This window comes from Pinus tabuliformis, chromosome 3_2 (assembly GCF_031772625.1).
Source record: "Pinus tabuliformis cultivar Carrire ecotype Pingquan chromosome 3_2, CPIR1, whole genome shotgun sequence".
NCBI classification, from domain to species: domain Eukaryota; kingdom Viridiplantae; phylum Streptophyta; class Pinopsida; order Pinales; family Pinaceae; genus Pinus; species Pinus tabuliformis.
The window spans coordinates 64,533,131-64,555,451 of NC_142302.1; the positions used below are offsets into that span (position 1 = coordinate 64,533,131).

The following is a 22,321-nucleotide window of genomic DNA, read 5'->3' on the forward strand; positions in this document are numbered from 1 at the left end:
GGACAATCACCCTGAGGACGACAATTTAGAGGATGGCATTGTACATATGGAAGAACTAGAAGATGAGCTTGTACGGGATGAAGCTGAAGCAGCTGCAGCAGCCATGCCACCTCCACCTCCACCATCCAGTAGCAATTCTCGGGGCCCGAGTCTTGTTCCATTGCTGTCGCCACCTCCATCGACACCCTCGCGTGGAGGCTCTAGTTCTGGTCGTCGGTCTGGGCGGGAGACTCCTAGAAGACCGCCAAGACCTACTTATACTCCTGGAGACTCTCGTGGCAAGGGCCACTTGTAGATTTACAGTTTACTTGTCTTTTTTAGTTTCTATTAGACTTGTCACTTTAGTTTTCATAACTGTTCAGTGTTGAGTTTTGAGTCCTTGACTCTTGACTCTTGACTCTTTCATATCATTATGACATTATGATATTTTGTAAACATTATATCACTGTGACAATGAAAATTTGAAGTTTGAAGTTGGGCCTTGGCAATTATAACTCATTGGTAATGATTGTGAATTATGAATATGATGCTTTGTGAAAGACTAAAGTTGTTTCATTTCATCTCATTATTCATGTTTCATTTTATAAATTTTTAACATTTCATATCATGTTAACAGTTAGAAGTTAGGACTTAGAAATATCTTCGATATTACTTCTTGTAATGGTTAAACTTGGCTTACAAGTACAACTTGTTACTTTGGTGATCAATGATGATAAATGTTATTGAATTGAATGTTATTTTAATTTATTATTTTACTAAGGTTGATGACGATTATAATTTCTAGATGATTGATGTGATATGGTTCAATGATCAATTTATGTTTTTTTATGTTTTTTATGTCTATTTCATCATTCTACATGTTTTTGTTGACATATATGTATCAAAAATTAAAAAATATAAAAAATATATATATTTTTAAAAAATTGCTCCGGGATTCGCTCCCAAACCGGGAGCTTCTGAAAATGGTCGCTCCCGCTCCCGCTTCCGCTCCCGCTCCCCGCTCCCGCTCCCGCTCCCAAGTAACACTGTACATAACCCTTCGGATTAAGGGGGGGAATGTTGGACACCTAATCCTAAAGGGTTAGTGTGGAATTCGAATGGACAAAAGCAGTCCAAGAGACCTTGGGATCTGAATCCCAAGAGTCACGTATTGTACTATAAATGTGTATCTTATGTTAATAAAAAAACGAACTAAATGTTTTATCTTTCACATTGTTTTCTTATCCATGTGTGTTTAACACTACTGAGACAAAAATTTTCCCTAAAAATCGAAGTCAAAAGTTACCCAAAAAGTCAAAGTCAACACTGGTCAAACTATAGAAAATTTCAGAATTTTGGCCCTGTGATTTTGTCCTCCTCCCTACCACACGTGTGAGAATATTCGCTGCCCAATGAGGTGTACAAACCAATCAGATGAGGAGAGAGAAGAATGTGTGAGTTGATGAAAGGCCAAATGAGGTTGGAGGTATCTCTTATTTATACAAGTCGTTGAGGGTCAAAAGACATGTCCATTGGACTTCATGAGCCTACACGATGATATGGCCAACCTTGACAGTTTGCACATGTGTGGACTTCACTTCAAAAACATATTTCTCCTTACCCAAATTGAGTGACCTTGTGATGTCCTCAACGAATTGAGGACCAATGGACTTAGTAGCCTATCTGTCCTCGTAAGCTATAGTCCTCCAGAAAAAGGGGATAGAACCCCAAAACCCCAATTGTGGGCGAGTTTTAGGTAAGTTGGGCGAAAAACCCAAAATTGGGGCTTTGAGTATGACACACTCAACCACTTAAGAAAGTAAGACGCCTCATAGAAGTCTATAAATTAAGGAGGTTTGGATTCATTTGGATCCATCAAGTGTGGATCATTTCATCCGTTTTTGAGCTTTGGCTCCGAGGATTTTAAGACCCCTTTACTCTTGTCAATTTCGATGGTGAAAGATTCCACCCTAATTTGCCTTTGCTTCTCTTTTCATCTATCTTCTATTTCGGGAAGCCTTTGAAGGCTAAAAGAATTCTCTAAGCTTTGTTTCCTCTATTGAAAATTTTGTGTACGGGTTAGAGAACTCTCTCTTCACTTATGCGCAATTCACAAAGTCCTTCCTGGGGCAGCGAGTGGGTTTTTGACATCTTTTTGTAATAGCATGACCACTGGGTACGACTTTCTATGACAAGGAGTCATCTGGGCATCATTTCCTGAGTCAGCTAGTCATCTATGTTTCACTCTTCAGATAGCGAGTTCATCGAGGCATCATTTCCTGAGTCAGCGAGTCACCAATGCTTCATTCCTAAGATAGCAAGCCTCTATAACAATCTTGACCCTATGGATTCCAAGACTTATTGAGCATGGGAAATCTTTTCTCAGATAGCGAGGAATTACAATATACAGAGACGTCACTTGTGTCTGCGATGGTTTGTGTCTTTCTAGGCAGTTTGTGCGAAGGACTTGGGCAATGCACATACCTAGATCCGAGAATGCATCAGAGCGAAGCCTGGAGACTGAGTGACAATCCGAATACAAGTCCCTGTAACGAAATAAAGAAGAAATCTGCAAAAATTTAGAGCTTATATGGAGGTTCAACGGGCTTTGTCATATAGCATAGCAAGAATCCGCAAGTGGATCACGAAATTGTTCAGAATCGGTCCTATTGGATTCCTGAGACGGTGTAAACTCAAGCCAAGACTATGACCATGACCACGACCACTTTGGAGTGATCAGTGACCAGTTAGTGGGGTTTTGTAACCCAAGGTTGCACGAAACGGGGAAACGGGTACGAGTTTCCGAAACGGGAAGCGATACGAAACGCGACCTCCCCAAATTTTGGAAACAGGGAAACGCGAATATATATATATATATATATATTAGGAATTTAAGAAATATGTGCAATCATAAAGCATATATGATACATTCTAATTTATTACATTATGATAAAATTGTCAATTGTCAATGCATAGACTATAAGTATCTAAATTTACATCACATTTACTCATGAATAATCACATAATGAAAATAGAAATATCCAAAATCAGCCACGAGAAATTTCTAATTTTTTGTCTCGTGGTTGATTGGAAGTCTCCTCCTACATAGTCGAATGACCTTAGTGCTCTTGATTAAATACAAGTTTCATACCCTAGTACCCTACATTCTCTTGATTATTGGGAGTCTCCCCTGCATAGAGGGCTTTGTTCTCTCGATTAAATACAAGTTCCATACCCTAGTACATGATAAAATCCAATGGAAACATTGAAATCCCCCCAATCCTGAAATCCTGAAAAACAGATAAGTCTGCTGGATTTTGAGTAAGATCTAAAATTCTACTTTCTCCATATGAAATCCAATGACGGCAAAACCACTCTCAAACATCCTGAGTCATTTCATGGTAATGTTAAAAATTTAAGTAAAAGGATGAAAATGAAAAATAAAGGAGAATATCACTTTTACTTTAAGAATTTAACATTACCATGAACTGCATATCAACACTAGGGCAAACAAATGTAAGAGATCTACATTAGAAAAAAAAAAAAAAAAATTAAAAAACAAATGTTTTTTTTGGGGAAACGTGGCCCGTACGGCTTGGAAACGCGTTTCCGGCCGTACGGCCACGTTTCCGTTTCGGGAAACGTGGCCGTACGGCCGGAAACGCGTTTCCAGGCCGTACGGTACGGGGAAACGCGTTTCGTTTCGTTTCCCCTGGCGAAACGCCCCCTAGGGCCACGTTTCCTGCAACTTAGTGTAACCCTTAGTCTGTAAGGTATATGGTCATATTCAATCGCTAAGATGTCTAAAGTTCGGGGTTAATAATATGTTAGGATTATTACATGGTGCATAAAGAATGTGGCAAAATTATTTAAGCACTCGTGGTTATTCACTGAATAGCTTATGTGTGGGGACAGTGCGTTGTCATAACAATTGGATATCGAAACCTTATAAGTATTATGTTCGGTGAATAGTTTATGTGTGGTTTATGTGTGGAAAGTGCACTTGGATATTGGAACTTATATTGTTTACCTTTCTATTGCACTATTAAGGGTTGTTTAATTCGTTGGAATGTTAAGGGAATTATTATTAATTGAGACTGCAACAAATGTGCAATTGGAAATGCATGTAAAACCCTCGATATTTTGTAAATAATTACCCTAGGCCATTACAGTGGTATCAGAGCACAAGCATCCTGCCAGCTTGTGGGGAATGGTAGTTTATGCTTCCTGAAGACACCAACAACATCACTGTAAGGAGGAGGAATAACCATCACTCCGTTATGGGGGATAGAGTAGAACGTGACCCTGGTATCTTACTACAAGAATTGTTACAGGGGCAGCAACAGATGAATCAACAGTTGCACTAGCAAGGGAAGCAAATGATTCAAGGGCAGCAGCAGATAACTCAGGCCTTGACCCAAGGGCAGCAACAAATTGCGGTGCTAATTGCTCACCTCACCGGCCAACCAAATGTCACTGCCACTAATAGGACTACAACTGAAGGAAGTGGGAATCATAATCTAATCCCACCTCTCAACCAAGCCAACAACAGGACGCATAGCCGACCACTTCTACCTCAATTTACAGACAATCAAGTGCCAGCAGGCCAGGAAGAAGTTGAGCCAAATCAACTCCTAAACACTTATGCTTAGGACTATGCACGATTGGAAGAAAATACTCGAGCAGCTATATCTTTCAATGAGTACAGTAACTTTTGGTACCATAATAGACCTTGAGGGCAGCTTTATGGAGAATTAGCCCACAAGGTGAGTAAACTTCCTTTACCCTCATTTAATGGATCATCTAAATGTACAGCAAGGGCTTGGATGCAAAAATTGGACACCTACTTCAAGCTCAATCCTATGGCTGAAGAAGATGCAATTCAATTTGCCACATTACATCTAGAAGGGGAGGCACATAATTGGTGGTACCACGGTTTAGTGACCCTACGACATGCTAACATCACCTCTCATGAAGATTTTACACAAAGGTTGATTGAAAGATTCGACCAAAAGAACCCAAAAATCCACTTCAAGAACTAGCACTACTTAAGCAAACAGGGTCACATGAAGAGTTTATTGCAAAATTTGAACGCACCGTAGTTATGGTAACAAATATATCTGAAGAGCAATTAGTCATGCTTTTCACTGAAGCATTAGCTAAGCCCCTACAAGGATGGGTCAAAGCATTCAATTCCACCACTCTTCAAGAAGCTATCAAGAAGACTCGAGACCTGGGTAATGCAATCGTTAAAGCTAGCGCTCTTCAAAGCCTTTCATCCCTCCAAAAGATAAGGAGAAGAAGCCTTTCCAACGTGATGGGCCCAAAATAGATAGACTAGATGAGGAAACTCTAAGCAAAATAAGGAGGAAGAAGCTATGTTTTACTTGCAAGGAACCATGGGAACCGGGTCATCATTCTTTAGGAAAGGGGAAGATTCACTAAATCGAAGTACTCCCTGACGACGAAGAAGAAGAAGAGACCACTACAAGTATCGATGAAGAGTCACCGCAGAAGGAGCAAAGGATGAAGAAAAGCCTCACAGCTCCAAAGAAGGACCGCCACAAGAGGAAAGCCTCAACGAAGAAAAGAAGACACAGCCACAAGTCAAGATTGCAACTCTTTCAGGTACACCCAAGTATTACACTTTCAGGATCAGGTGAGTCATCAAGGGACAACACAACACTAATTGATGGAGGAGCCACACACAACTTCATTGATGCAACACTTGTAGCAAAAAGGGGACTTCCCACCAAAGAGTTTGAGAGCTTGGATGTGATAGTTGTGAAAGGGCACACCTTGGATTGCACACGAATGATCCCAAGTTTGAGTGTAACTCTTGGTAACTATACTATTACTAGTGATTTCTATGTAATACATCTTGCATACCTCAATATGGTACTGGAAGTTCAATGGGTATATTCATTGGGAAAACACACAATAGATTACCAAGCGTTGGAAATGGAATTTAGAGCACCAAATGGTTGTAAGGTCGTATTAAGAGGAATGTCAAATGGCAGGCTGCAAGTCATTTTAGCCAGAAGGATGGAAGCCCTTTTTAGGCACACGGATATAGCATATACAGCAGAATGTAAGGTTATGACCCAAAAGACTCTCAGCAACAATAAACCGCAATACAAGGTTGATATTCAGCAAGTACTAGACAAGCACGCTCCAATGTTTGATGACATTTCTCCAGGATTTCCCCCTAAAAGAAGATTTGAGCATACTGTTGAGTTGGAAGAAGGACTAAGCCTGTGATCACCACACCATACCGGCATCCGAAGAAGTTCATAGACGAGATAGAAAAAACTATCCAAGAATTGTTAGCTATAGGACATATCTGACCCAACTCAAGCCCATTCGCCTCTGTGGTTTTGGTGAAAAAGAAAAATGGCACATGGAGAATGTGCATTGACTATCGGGCACTTAATAAGAAGACCATCAAAAACAGGTACCCCATTCCTCGAATTGATGAATTACTGGATGAGCTACATGGAGCAGCATATTTCTCAAAGATTGACCTACGGTCCGGGTACCACCAAATTTGAGTTCGGGAGGAAGACGTGCCCAAAACAACATTTTGTTGCCACTATGGACACTTTGAATTTTTGGTCATGCCATTTGGGCTAACCAACGCCCCCGCCACCTTCCAATCATGCATGAATAGCATTTTCAACAAGCAGCTAAGAAAGTTTTTGTTGGTATTCTTTGATGACCTCCTCATCTACAGTAAGACATGGGACGATCATTTGAGACACCTGGATCAGATTTTGAGCATCATGCAGGAATAATCCCTTTATGCCAAAGCATCCAAATGTGAGTTTGGGTTGACAGAGATTCTTTATTTAGGGCATATGATCAGTGCACATGTACAAGTCCACCGAGAGAAGATCCAGGCAATAGCGGATTGGCCTACACCTAAGACACTAACAAAGTTATGAGGGTTTCTTGGGCTCTGCAAATATTATCAGTGGTTTGTTAGGGGGTTCTCACAGCTTAATGCACCCCTGACAGATTTGACAAAAAAGGGGGCATTCAGGTGGACGGCGTTGAGAAATCTAGGGCATAGCAATTAAGTGATTTCTCTTCTATTAGTAACTGTTTATGAGTGCTTTTTACTTCTTTAGATTAGGATCTTCTTTTACTTAGGTTATTAGTGTTCTTCTTCATCAAACAGCTACCAATGCATAAACCATAAAGAGACAAGAGACACAGTATATAGGCTATCATCCAGGGCCAAAACCTCTCACTCTTTTCGAGGAAAACCCAAACAAATTCTTCTTCTTATATAGATTACAATTGAGGAACACCAAGATCCTGACCTAGACCCTTGACCAAAATGACCTCTCCAAGACCAAGTCATCCTTTTGCAATTTAGCCTTCACTTCTCCAACTAAAATCTGAACTTTTCAACATCCTTGACTGTAGTCTTCGGCTTGTTGTAGTAGACTTTCCTTTTGCACATGTGACTGATAAAGGATAAATTATATCCCTTACTTCTTCGCTTTAACTAGAGAGGAGCTCTATGTTAACTCAGCACGAAGCATAGACAACATTCTTGCCTTAACTCTGATTCTTAACTTCTGCAATTTTGGCTTCTCTGCAATATGTATCTGTCTTTACCTTTCCTCGCACGTGTGACAGATGTTGCCCAAAAACAGACCTATAATCTCTTCCTAGTACTCTCTGAATGCTCTAGGCCACCTTCTTCCCAATCAACAAGCGCTAAATAAAATCATTAAGGAGGATATTTACAGACGATACGTTCAGACTACATGGACCAATCCTCCCAATGGGTTGCGTCCAAAAATGGCCTTCTACGCGGAGCATTGCCTGGAGATCAGGGATGGGCTCATCATCAGACCCCAATACACGTTCCAGCATTGGATGTGTGCCCTTAGAATCCCCCTCAGGTAGCTCAGAGTTGGATCTCATAGACTCCGGGTGGAGACAGATCACCACATCGATAGAGCAGATAGGATTTGCCAACTCTGCCACTTACAGGGGATAGAGACAAAGACACACTTCATCTTCGGATGCCCTGCTTACTACGAGATCCAAGGTCATTTCCATTGTCTCTTCAGGTCTTCTCAGACTTTGACCAGCTTCCTCAGATATGTTGATCCAAGATGCCTTGCACTTTATCTCCAGGAGGCCTTCAGATTTCGGGCCCGTTTTCTTCAGCCCCCCACCAGATCGGACACCACGCAGAAGATCACGGACTTCTTTAGGGCGCTACCATCAGCGCGGGGCACCAAAAGAACCATTGACCGACCCACAGACACTGAGACCAGATCAGTGTGGTCCCAGGGGGGCCGACCCACCAGACTGCACCAGTGCTCCAGGATTGGATCCACCCCTGGGAGGCGCCCTAGAACCTCCAGGCGACAGCAGCAACAGCCCAGTATGCCCACAGGACAGCAGACTTTGACAAGCTTCTCTCAGTTTTCTTCTCTCGACCTCGGATGTTAGGAGTAGGAACTGGACAAGAGACTCTTTTTCTCCTTCTCCTTCTCTGCCTCATCACAGTGCTTTGTTTCGAAGCCGAGAGCTTCTAGCTTCTACATTTACCATTACTTAGATTATAGATGTATTTTCTGCTCTTTAAAAAGAAATGTTAAAGGGGACCATTTGGTCCACCGGCTTGGCATGATGTAATCATTGTAACCAACAGTCCCGTTGACCTATTATGGTCATCTGTTGGACATTAACAAAATTATCTTATCTTATCTTATCTTTGATCTTCCCTTCTTTCCTTCGCTTGGATGTAGGGCTGCTATTGTCCCTTAGATCGAATTATTTCGCACTTTTGTCACATGGATTACCTTCATCGAAATATTGTCCTCAAATGAGAGACGAGTTGCCTATTTATAGTGATCTTCTCATGAATATAAGACGACTTGACTTGTAGACTAGGCCGACATGCCTTTTGGAGATCATCTTGAGGCTGACTTCTTGGAGGAGCTTGAGCTTGGTCTTGGAGGGTCTCTTTGACTCTTTTAATGACTTATATATATTGTAGCTTGCCCAAGAAGGGTCCTTCGTACATGACATAGACTTAAATTGACTTTTATGACTAGATGACAAATCCTAAAGGCTCACAATGGGAGACATCACTAAAATAAAATTCCTTGTTCATGAAACCCATGAGACAACCTTTACAATAATAATTTTATTTTTCTTCTTTTCATCAATTACATAAAATCACAATTACAAATGTCATTATAAAGACTGAACCTAGTTACACTTTTCACCACTCCCTCTTAACTAGGGAGGTATTCATAATGGTACTTGGTCATTCTCAATTTGAAGAATTTCTCATAATAAGAGTCGGATTGGTAACCCATCTGTTTAGCATCATATCAACCAGCATTGTCACATAGCAAGGCCTTGACTAACAGCTCTATCTCTCCACGAGATCTGAGCACAATGCTGGCGAGACCAATGATGTATAGACACCCTCATCATTGTCTCTCTCGGAACATACCCCACCCGAGTTCTTAGGGTGTGTTCCACCAAGACTATTCTTATCTTGGATTCCCAGTCCTCAAAGAATATCGATCCTCTACAATTACTCTTATCTTAGATTCCCTAACTCATCCTCAAAGAGTATCGGATGCCAAATGTTTACCCAATCCTCCATTTTGTCTTCCCAAGTGAAGACAAGAATGATGTGTCTATCTCTCCCTCTTAATTAGGGAGGACATATCTATTCCAATAAAAGAATGTACTCATTCCTACGGAAGGAATGTACCTAAGCTCCCTCTTGGCTTAGGAATTTCCAAGTTTCTTCCAAGTAAGAAACTTGTTTCCAGGTTCCCTCTTAATTAGGGACCTACAACAACTCCTCAGGTGGAGATGATGGGATAACCAATTTCTTGAAGAACTCCTCCTCACGATGTCATGAACTTCTTTTCGTTATCTAGGAGTCTTCATGTTTGGGACTTCTACATAGGGCACTGACCATCCATCACTTTCATCCATGAGTCAGCCATGTCATCATCGGAAAGTGATCCATCAGTCCATATTTGGCCTTCCTTCATGCCATGCTACTTTCTTCATGCCATGTTTACTTAAGGATCTTTCATCCTACTACATGTGCATCAGTGGTGGAAGACATCCATAGATCTTCCCTTGGCAGCCCTGCATAAACCCATCCAAATATTTGTTCAAAAATAAAGGAATGAACATTAAAATCAACATTACCTTTGTGATGGTCTTTCATCATGACATCTTTTAGTTTGCATCAGCATCCTACATACATATCAACACATTTCCCAAAGATATATTTTGGTCAAGGGTCTCTTCCTTTTTCAGACTCTATCAGAGTCTTCATATCTTCCATGGAGAAATCTTGGTCAAATCTTCTTGGTCTTCCAGATGTTGATTGCCTTTACCATGGTTGCATATTCCACATATCTTCCTTCCTTTCTTCACACATTTCATTCCCAGGAGTTTCCAATCAGAGTTCCTCAATTGTAGTCAACCACCTCATACTTCATATGAGGACATATTATGTTGATTTCATCTAGTGAATGTGTGACCCATGCATCTCTGCATCCCTTTGAGGGAGGAGAGCCTTTCTTTTGATCATGCTCTTAAAATAGAGCATTGGTTCATGATATCTGCAACCATATGACATGACTTCCACAATATCGTATGTAAGCATACATACCTCATTTTCCTTTGGGTCACCCAATCTTCCTGTAGCAACTTTCTTAATTGAAAAAGCTTCAATCCATTGCTCTACCTCTTTTATGTCATCATACCATCATCCCATGAATTCCACAAGTTTGGAATTCTTGATGAAACACTTTCTTCCCCTCATGATCGGTGAACCTTTCAATGAAGATTCCATCAGAGAATCTTGAGGATCTAAAGTATCCCCATCAGTAAATGTTTCCTTTTGACATATGTATGATGAACCTTGTACTAGATGACCTTGCCATTTATGTTTCCAATGAGATTCCCAAGAGCTATATCCTTGACTTCCATAGATTCTAACTATCTTTCATGCTTCTCTATGATGATGTCCCGAGCTCTTGCTTTCAATGCTTCTATGATGCCTTGATGCATCCCGTCATTTTTCTTAGTGAATCATGATGGCCATATCTTACAACAGAAGACTTAGGAACTTGAAAAGAACTTATGTGAGGAAGACTATATCAATAGTGGAGATCTATTACTTCCTCCTTCTTGGATTTCTTCTTTTCAGCTTCCTCCACTTCCTTGGTGATGAGGGCTTCTTCTCTTCCTCTTTCGTAATTGTCCTTCTTGAGCTTAGGACAATCTCTCCTATAGTGCCCATTTTCTTGACACCCATAGCATTGTATTTTAGCCATGTTCTTCTTTTTCTGATGACCAAACTTTCGGAATTGCCCCTTTCTTTTTGTCGTTGCAGCATAAGCTTGATTTTGCTCACCTGCTCCCACATCAGATTTGGCCTTTAGTCTAGATTCTTCAATCTTGCACAGTGACCATACATCCTGGAATGGAGTAGTTGCTTTCTTGCCATAAATACTTGAAGTAAAGTTACCCCACTCCTCCGGTAGTGCATTTAATACAACTGTAGTCATTTCTCCATCAAACAAGACTTCTCCCAGATCTTGTAGTTGGTCCTGGATCTCAAATATCCTCATAAAGTATGAGGCTATTCCATCTTTCCTTGACATCTTCAGCTTGTAGAGTTCTTGCCTTAATGAGATGACTTCTCCAGCAGTGCTTACGGAATACAACTCTACTAGTTTTTCATAGATTTCTTTTGAAGTTTCGAGTTTAGATACATATGGGATGAGGGGATCCTTGATGGATTCTATGAGAATCCTTTGAGCCTTAACTTCCCCTTTTCTATACTTGGAAAGAGCTTGAGCATCTTCCTTTCTTGGTTTAGTGGTAGAACCTTTGACATGTTCCATAACCTCATTTTCAATGAGATTCAAATCTGTCATTTTCTTCTATGCAAGATAGTTTGAAGCCCCAACCAATTTGTTGTTTTCCTTGCAAAAAGACTTTTTGACATGTTCAGACGTGGGCATAAATATACTTACTTGATAGGATGCTCCTTCTTGTTGCTTCCTTGATGTTGATGATAAATTAGAGGATAGAAAACTTCTCCTTGATGAATGTAGTTTTCTTCAAGAATGATCCTTGATCCCACAGAGAGTGAGATGACACTACCTTTTGATCTAGCTTCCTTTGGATGAATAGTCTTCAAAACACTTTAACTTGAGTAGATGTAGGGTTTTTGCCTTCTCCCTCTTGATGATGATCCTAGTACTTCTTTGTAGACTTCTTTGATCTAGGGTTATGATGCTTCCTTTGACTTCAAGATGACTTTCGCTTTGATGCCTTCCTTGAGATTTAATCCTTAAGTGTCCCTTGATAAGACGTCCTTCCTTGACTTGGTCACCTTAGCTCTGATACTATGTTGAGAAATCTAGGGTATAGCAATTAACTGATTTCTCTTCTATTAGTAATTGTTTATGAGTGGTTTTTACTTCTTTAGATTAGGATCTTCTTTTACTTAGGTTATTAGTGTTCTTCTTCATCAAACAGCTACCAATGCATAAACTATAAAGAAAAAAGAGACACAGTATACAGGCTATCAACCAAGGCCAAAACCTCTCACTCTTTGAGAGGAAAACCAAAACAAATTCTTCTTCTTATAGAGATTCCAATTGATGAATACCAAGACCATGACCTAGACCCTTGACCAAAATGACCTCTCCAAGACCAAGTCAAATTTCTGCAATTTAGCCTTCACTTCTCCAACTCAAATCTGAACTTTTCGGCCTCCTTGACTGTAGTCTTTGGCCTGTTGTAGTAGACTCTCCTTTCTCGCACGTGTGACTGATAAAGGATAAATTTTGTCCCTTACTTCTTCGCTTTAACTAGAGAGGAGCTCTATGTTAACTCGGCATGAAGCATAGACAACATTCTTGCCTTAACTCGGATTCTTAACTTCTACAATTTTGGCTTTTCTGCAATATATATCTGCCCTTACCTTTTCTCGCACGTGTGACAGATGTTTCCCAGAAACAAACCTGTAATCTCTTCGATCTTCCCTTCTTTCCTTCGCTTGGATGTAGGGCTGCTATTGTCCCTTAGATCGAACTATTTCACACCTTTCTCACTTGGATTACCTTCACCGAAATCTTGTCTTCAAATGAGGGTCGAGCTGCCTATTTATAGTGATCTTCTCATGAATATAAGCCGACTTGACATGTAGACTAGGCCGACATGCCTTTTAGAGATCATCTTGAGGCCGACTTCTTGGAGGAGCTTGAGCTTGGTCTTGGAGGGTCTCTTTGACTCTTTTAATGACTTACATATATTGTAACATGCCCAAGAAGGGTCCTTCATACATGACATAGACTCAAATTGACTTTTATGACTAGATGACAAATCCTAAAGGCTCACAATGGGAACCATCACTAAAATAAAATTCCTTGCTCATGAAACCCATAAGACAAGCATTACAATAATAATTTTATTTTTCTTCTTTTCATCAATTACATAAAATCACAATTACACATGTCATTATGAAGACCGAACCTAGTTACACTTTTCAATAGACGAAAGCAGCTGACAAGGCATTCAACAAGCTCAAAGAAATAATAAACTCCTTTCCAGTACTAGCCCTTCCTGACTTTGGCCAACCATTTATATTAGAGTGCGATGCATCCGGAGAAGGAATAGGAGTCGCCCTAATGTAGAAAGGTCATTTGATCGCATTTGAAAGTCGAAAGCTAGAAGATACAAAAAGGCTTTACTCCATATATGACAAAGAAATGTTGGCCATCATGCACGCATTGGCAAAGTTCAGACAGTATCTGGTGGGTAATAGGTTCGTAGTCAGGACAAACCACAATAGCCTGCGACATTTCTTGGGACAAAGGGACCTGAATGAACGACAGCAGAAATGGGTAAGCAAAATTCAAGCTTACGATTTTGACATCGAATATGTGAAAGGGAAGAAAAGCTTGGTGGATGATGCACTTTTGAGGAAACTAGTGGCTTGCACCCTCATGGAGTTGACGGAAGATTGGAAGGGGTACCTCTCCACCGAATATACTAAGAACCAGTTTTCTTGAACGCTTTTCGACAAGATTATCCAGGATGACAAATACAAAATAGTCAATGACATCATTTACTATAAAGACAGGGTATATCTGGTCCTTGAATCTACACTTAAGGAGAAAATTATGAAGGTTACACATGATATTCCTTCGGCTAGACCCAAGGGTTCTTCAAGACATACCGACATATTCGAGAGCAATTCTCGTGGAAGGGACTCAAGGAAGATGTGATGAAATATGTCAGGGAATGCATGACATGTCAGCAAAATAAGGTTGAGCATACACCTCTCGCGGGTCTTCTCCAACCTCTACCCATTCCAGAATAGAAATGGGAAAGCGTATCGATGAATTTTATCACAATATTACCCAAAGCACAAGGAAAGGATTGCATATACATCGTGGTGGACAAATTGACTAAATTCACACACTTCTTTGCTATATCGGCAGATTACTCGACCAAGCAAGTGGCATAACTCGTTTTCAAAGAAGTCTTCAGATTACATGGGTTGTCGAAGAACATAATCAGCGACCGTGATAGCAAATTCATGGGCGCATTCTAGCAAGAACTTTTCAAACTAGTTGGAACTGAATTAACCCCTAGCACTAGCTATCACCCGCAAACTAACGGCCAAACGGAAATTGTAAATAAATGGATTGAAGGGTATTTGCGCAACTATGTGACAGGTCAGCAGAAGGCATGGATCAAGTGGTTGTACCTTGGGGAGCATTGCTACAACACCACCTACCACCTATCCATTGGAATGACACCCTTCAAGGCTCTGTATGGGTATGATGCACCCTCCTTCATCGATAGAATCTTCGGAGACAGCAAGGCACCTCTTGCCAAGGATTGGATACAGGAGAGTCAGGACATTCTTAGGGTACTCAAGGAGAATATTCAGGTTGCTCAGAATCGGCAGAAGATGTACGCAGACCAACACTGGACAGAGCGCAGTTTTGAGGTAGGGGATCTTGTTTTCTTGCGATTTCAGCCTTATCGATAGTCTACGCTCAAGAAGAGCGGGGCAGAGAAGCTGAAGCCAAGGTTTTATGGGCCTTACAAAATTCTCCGAAGAGTGGGTGAAGTGGCGTATGAGTTGGAGCTACCGAGTGATAGCAGAATCCACAATGTATTTCATGTATCGTGCCTCAAGAAGGCTATAGGCCAGCAGGTCACCACTTCTATTGAGTTGCCACCATTAGATGAGGAAGGACAATTGGAATTGATTCCAGAAACGATCATGGTCGTTCAAGAAAAGAAGTTAAGGGAAAGGATAATTCTGGAGTAGATGGAATAATTTACCAGAGGAGGACATGACATGGGAAGGAGAATGGATTCTACAGCACCCGAATTTGCAATTGCTTGAGGGCACGCAATTTCGGGCAAGGGGGACTGTGACATCCTCGACAAATTGAAGACCAGTGGACTTAGAAGCCTATCTTTCCCCGTAGACTATAGTCCTCCAAAAAAGGGAACCCCAAAACCCCCATTGTGGACAATTTTTGGGTAAGTTGGGCGAAAAACCCAAAATTGGGGTTGAGTATGAGATACTCAACCACTTAAGAAAGTAAGACCCCTCATAGAAGTCTATAAATTAAGGAGGTTTGAATTCATTTGGAGGCATCAAGTGTGGATCACTTCATCAGTTTTTGAGCTTTGGCTCTGAGGGTTTAAGACCCCTTTACTCTTGTCAATTTCAGTGGTGAAAGATTCCACCCTAATTTGGCTTTGCTTCTCTTTTCATCTTTGTTCTCTTGCAAGAAGTCTTTGAAGGGTAAACGAATTCTCTAAGCTTAGTTTCCTCTGTTGAAAAGTTTGTGTATGGGTTAGAAAACTCTCTCTTCACTTTGGCACAATTCACAGAGTCCTTCCTGAGGCCAAAGTGGGTTTTTGACATCTTTTTATAACAGCGTGACCCCTCGGTATGACCTTCTGTGACAGCGAGTCATCTAGGCATCATTTCCTGAATCAGCGAGTCATCTACGTTTCGCTCCTCAGATAGAAAGTTCATCTAGGCATCATTTCCTGAGTCAGTGAGTCATCAATGCTTCATTTCTGAGATAGCAAGCCTCTATAACAATCTTGACTAAAGCGAACAAAGTTCCTTCTATAAATTAATTACTCCAGAAAACTTGGAATGTCAAGATATCCATTTAGGATATAAATATTATATTAAATAAAATGAATAAGAATGAATGATAATGAATTACAAATGAGAACGAGAGGCTTGCTTATATACCAAGCATCTCTTCATGAAGAGTCATGTCCTGTTAGACATGCTACTAGCTTAACTAACTATTATTTATGATTATTATCTTTTACATTATATTTATATTATTTATATATTTTATTCATTACATTGCCTCCTTCCTCAAAAAGCTTTGTCCTCAAAGCTTGTCGATGAAAAAAGGCTTGATCTCTTTTTCGGCTTCGAACGTCTTTCTCTCTTGGAATAGTCATCTTCGTTGATACAAGTTGATATGATCTTCTTAGTGACAAACAAAATTGTCGCACTGAGAAGGGATTAGACCATCCTAGATTAATCTTCTGTATAGTATTCTGATCACTAGAACTTTGTAACGACTTGGCATCATAAGACGAGATTGATTTTACGTCATTATTCTCTGAAACATCAATTTGTTGTTTCTGGTCTGAATGGTACCGATACGTAGCATGGTTGATTGGTCTACTCTCGTGATTCGGATGTCGATATGGAGTTTTTAGATTTTCTTCTGGCGAAGATGTTGTTGAATTGGTTATGGAACATTCACCTGGGATGTCCATTGTCTGAACTGCAACATCTACATGTGTCATTTCTTCAACTAGCTTGTCTTCTTGAGTTGTCATATTCACTAGATCGGTATTCGTTCCCTTACTTTCAACTTGGACTGCTCCGACTGGAGATTCTGATGCTTCTTCTTGAGTGAATTGTTCCAACTTATCTTTTAATGCTTTCTTATCATCCTTAAGCTTCTTAGTTTGATTGAGCAAACTTTGATTATAGTTTCTCAGACGTAAAATTTCTTCGGTTTCTGATTTATCAACCTTATTTTTAGTGTTTCGAATTTTAAGATTTTCATCTTTTAGATTTTTGATTTGTTCTAATAAATTTTTATTAAGGTTCTTTAAACGCAAAGCTTCCTCTTCTTGTTCTGATAAGTTCTTCTTGAGTTCTTTCTTTATGACCTTAGCCTTCTTCACTTGCGCAAGTAATTTTTCGACATGGTCCTTGAGACAAGAATTTTCTTCGTCCTTTTCCATTATTTTTTTGTAATGCATATCCACAAGTCCAACATAGTATTGTGATTTCTTGTTTTACATCTCTTTGGAATTGTTTTTGTTCATTTCTTAGAGGTTCCATTTTTTTTCACTTCTTTTATCTTCCTTTTTCTTTTTCTTTTTCAACAATTTATTTATTTATTTTTTCTATATATATATATATATATTTTTTTAAATTTTTATATGTTATATTCTCTCTCCTCTTTCTTCTTTCTTTTTTTTTAACTCTCTTTTTATATAATTCTAATATCTCTTTATATATATATATATATATATCAAATATTCTCTTCTTCTTCTTCTTCTTCTTTTCACTCTTTTAATAAAAAAATTTATATAATAATAATTTTTTTATATATATAATTATAAATTATATACATTATATAATTTTAATTTATATATATTATAAAATTATAATTATATAAAATTTATATATACTTTTTTGAGACCCACTTTTCCTTTTATATGTAACTATATAAGGCTTATATAGTATCTTTTTTCTCAGAGAATTTGGATGAGACGTGACTCTTGGTACAGTCACAATCTTTAGATTTGAACGATTAAAATTATTTAGATCACACCTTTTTTCTCCAATGTTATCAAAATATCTTTTACTTTTAAAATACCATGGGCAATTACCATGGGTTGTTTCTAAAACCACGGGCTTCTCCACGTAAAAAGTTTTAAATATCACTTGGTATGAGATTTTGTATCCCTTTTGTTTTTTATTTTACTTTTAAAATACCATGGGCTATTACCATGGGTTGTTTTTAAAACCTCCTGTAAAAAGTAATATTTACCTTTCACATCAGAGCTTTTGTATCCTTGTTTTTTCTTTAATTTTTAAAATACCATGGGCTATTACCATGGGTTGTTTTTAAAACCACGATCTTCTGAAATGTAAAAAAGTTTTAAATATACTTGGTATGAGATTTTGTATCCGTTTTGTTTTTTTTTTTACTTTTTTTTCTTCTTCTTCTTTTATTTTATTTTATTTACGTACATGTATATTTTTTTTGGTTTTTTTTTCGTTTATGGCCAAAGGCCTAGAAAAACGGAGAAAAGGAGAAACTCCCAAATATTTAGCGAAAAGCTTGAACTGCAACAGCAATAAATTTGACAAAGAGTCGATAGCCAAAGACTTGGATCGGAGAACGAGCTTTGTGCACCGGTTAAACAACCTAGAGGACCGAACTGCTCTGATACCACATGAAGCAAACAAAGTTCCTTCTATAAATTAATTACTCTGGAAAACTTGGAATGTCAAGATATCCATTTAGGATATAAATATTATATTAAATAAAATGAATAAGAATGAATGAAAATGAATTACAAATGAGAATGAGAGGCTTGCTTATATACCAAGCAAGTGTCTCTTCATGAAGAGTCATGTCCTATTAGACATGCCTCTTCAACCTAATTACTAGCTTAACTAACTATTATTTATGATTATTATTTTTTACATTATATTTATATTATTTATATATTTTATTCGTTACATTGACCCTGTGGAATCCAAGACTTGTTGAGCACAGGAAATTTTTACTCAGACAGCGAGGAATTACAATACACAGAGACGTCACCTATGTCTGCGATGGTTTGTGTCTTTCTAGGCAGTTTGTGCAAAGGACTTGGGCAGAGCGCATACCTAGATTCGAGAACACATCAGAGCAAAGTTTGGAAACTGAGTGAAAATCCAAATACAAGTCCCTGTAATGAAATAAGGAAGAAATCCGCCAAAATTATGAGTTTATATGGAGGTTCAACAGGATTTGTCATATAGCGTAGCAAGAATCCACAGTTGAGGGAGGATCATGAAACTGTTCAGAATCAGTCCTGTTGGATTCCTGAGACGCCGTAAACTCAAGCCAGGACTGCAACCGCGACTACTTTGGAGCGATTGGTAACTAATTAGCAAGGTTTCGTAACCCTTGGTATGTAAGGTATATGGTCGTATTCAATTGTTGAGGCGTCTAAAGTTCGGGGTTAATAATAAGTTAAGATTATTACATAGTGCATAAAGAATCTGTGGCAAAATTATTTAAGGGCTCGTAGTTATTCAATGAATGGTTTATATGTGGGGACAGTGCGCTGTCATAACAATTGGATATCGGAACCTTATAAAGAATTATGTTCGGTAAATAGTTCATGTGCGGTTTATGTGGGGACAGTGCACTTGGATATTGGAACTTTATTGTTTACCTTTCTGTTGCACTATTAAGGGTTGTCTAATTTGTTGGATTGTTAAGGGAATTATTATTAATTGCAACTGCAACAAATGTGCAATTAGAAATGTATGTAAATCCCTCTATATTTTGTAAATAATTACCCTAGGCCATTACAGATCTTTAGGTCGATTTTGGTCCTATCGAAAAGAGGAATTCAATGCAATAATTATCTCCATCAAATGAGCTGACCAAAGTGGAATTTGGCCCTAGTTGCCAATTTTAACATTGAGCTTATAGTCTGGTTTATATGTCTAGTCAACTGTATTTGGAATTTTTTTATGTGAAGTGTAAATCAGATGCCTTAAGCCCAATAGATAAGTGGATTCTAAGGACGCATTTAACACCCTACACACTCCCAACCCCTACATCTTTGATCGAGGATTACTTTGGCACTCATTCTGTGGTTAATTTGGGCCTAACGATTGTTATTTATGTGTTTTATGCAGACTTTTAGAGTCTGATTTTACATGACAGCAAGTTGTTTTGATCCATAAGTCCAAAACCAACAGTCTAAACAGAAAACAAATAATATATTTGGTTAGGATAATTTCCATACAACAAAACTAGTCACATGTTATACTTTATGTTATTTGGTGTCTTTTAATCTGTTGCTTAGTTTCTACCGCACAGTTATACCCAAAGACAGCTAGACAGTCCCAGAAGTTAACACCGCCTCACTTTAACGCCATCTAAGGCACTGATCTTATTTCGAATTGATTGAGGTTTCAATTGGGACTCCTCCCTTGACCATTTAGGAGGTTGTTGGGTTTATAGAGAGGGGGCTTAGGCCGAGGTGATAGTTGGTCCCTGCCTTGTGTGTGCCCATCCAGCAGTTTTGCTAAGACCTTTGCAACCCTGCTAATCAGATCAGTAATAGGACTCTTCAACATGTTTTAAAAATATTCAAACTACCTACATAGAGAATCCATGGGTGCAACAATGTTCAGTGTTTGTATAGAAGTAAACATGGGAATCAATTACAATTACAAAGTATAAAATGAACGATGTCAAGTATGTGCATGAATTCTAAGCAATCACATACTTGTGTTTTACCAATTCCTGCTGGACCAACAACCTCTGTCACTGCACCAAAAGGGATGCCTCCACATAATGCCTCATCTAGACCAATTAAACGTGTTTGCAAATGGCCATGTAATTTCCCATTTACAATTCGCTCCCTCATGAGTGAAAATGCCTGATAAAAAGATAGCAATCAATATCATTCCTTCTAAGTAAACAAAGATCAGCAGTAATGTCTGCCCTTATTTGTATCTTGTTTCATGTTCATTAGATAGCATCAAGAACCAGTTATGATCCCAAAATGAATGAACAAGCCTTTTCCTTATCTTCTACATGATGAAGTATATTTAACAGTGAGTGTCCTCTACAAAAGGCATGGTTATGAGTGTGCATCATTAGATCCTTTGTCTTATGAACCTTTATGATACTGTGCGTGCAAATAAACAGCCACACCTCTTCTCCTGACACTAGTGGAAGTGCTATTAGAGACTCAACCATAAAATTCATTGTGTACTGAACCTTACTGTGCGGCAAGGTGGAGCTGCATGTTGACTAATATGCACTACAGCTGCAGATACTGCATCTAGTGACACATCCAATAGCTCCATTAGTTCCAACTCCGTTCTACACAAGGCATCCTGCATAATTGACAGATTATAATCAGTTTTCTTCTTCGTAAACCAGTGAGATTCAAGTTTTGAACTGCTTAAGGAGGTAGCAGAGACTAATTAATCAACATAAGATGTTATGTTTAGCCAGCATCATAAGAAAATTGAAATCTCAGTATGGTTAGAAGTAGAACTTAACTTCCATCAAATTACAGAAACTTATCAAAATTTGTCATATTTCCTTAAGGAAAACAATTAATGTTTGACAATTGAAATCTATGCATTAGAAATTTGAACTTTTAACAAAAAAAATTGAAATGTCAAGAAATGTTTTCTAAAACACCATTAAAAGTAAGTGATGCAACCTCCCGGTCATTTGTGGACATTAACAAAATTATCTTATCTATGTGATAGAATTTATGACACCGGCCAAGAATCTAGGAAGGCAAACCATCATATATAAACAAGAAACAGTATATATGAGAGATCTATAACTGTACTCTTAATGATAATAAAGAACCCGCTGCATGAATGTATAAAAATAAAAATGAAACCATATATTTATATCTATCCCATGATATAAGTGATGGGACCACCAAGTTAGACACATAAGGCAGGCTAGTAATATTAAAATATGTATCATCGATTTCTTAAAACACTTAGAACCCCATGAACCACACTTAGATCCCCAACAAGAGTGCATCAGGCTCCAAATAACCTTCATCACCAATATCACTTACCCCACAAAGTTTAACTGGGGTGAGAGGATCACAGCATCTGAAATCCCCATTAAGTTTCAAGTTCTTTCAACTACCCCCTCCCCCCTCTTAATGTCAAATCTCTTTCATCACCAAAATATTATGAACCTTCATGAACATCTTCATTTGGGCACTTGGTAACGATATCAGCAATCTGATTGTCATTCCTGCAGTGCCTCAATTTGACTTGTCTTCCTTGCATCTTCTCCCTCACATACTGATGAATTTCAATAAGTTTTGACCTTTAATCGAAAATTCAATTCTTTGCCACTTCAATAGTGCTTTGGTAGTCACAATAGACCATAGAAGCATCATTTGCAAGCAAATTCAATTCAGCAATTAAACGCCTTAGCCACATTGCTTCCTGAGC

At 38.8% G+C, this 22,321-nt stretch overlaps 1 protein-coding gene across 1 annotated transcript in view; it reads right to left on the reverse strand.

The window, feature by feature from the left end:
* RAD51B (DNA repair (Rad51) family protein) overlaps positions 1 to 22,321 on the reverse strand; it is a 265,335-nt gene that overhangs the window by 175,474 nt on the left and 67,540 nt on the right. Inside the window, exons 2-3 of the mRNA XM_089418067.1 lie at positions 21,110 to 21,223; positions 20,608 to 20,760 (exon numbers count right to left, since the gene is read on the reverse strand). Coding sequence (XP_089274193.1) covers positions 20,608 to 20,760; positions 21,110 to 21,223 — 267 coding nt within the window. The remainder of the gene's footprint in view (positions 1 to 20,607; positions 20,761 to 21,109; positions 21,224 to 22,321) is intronic.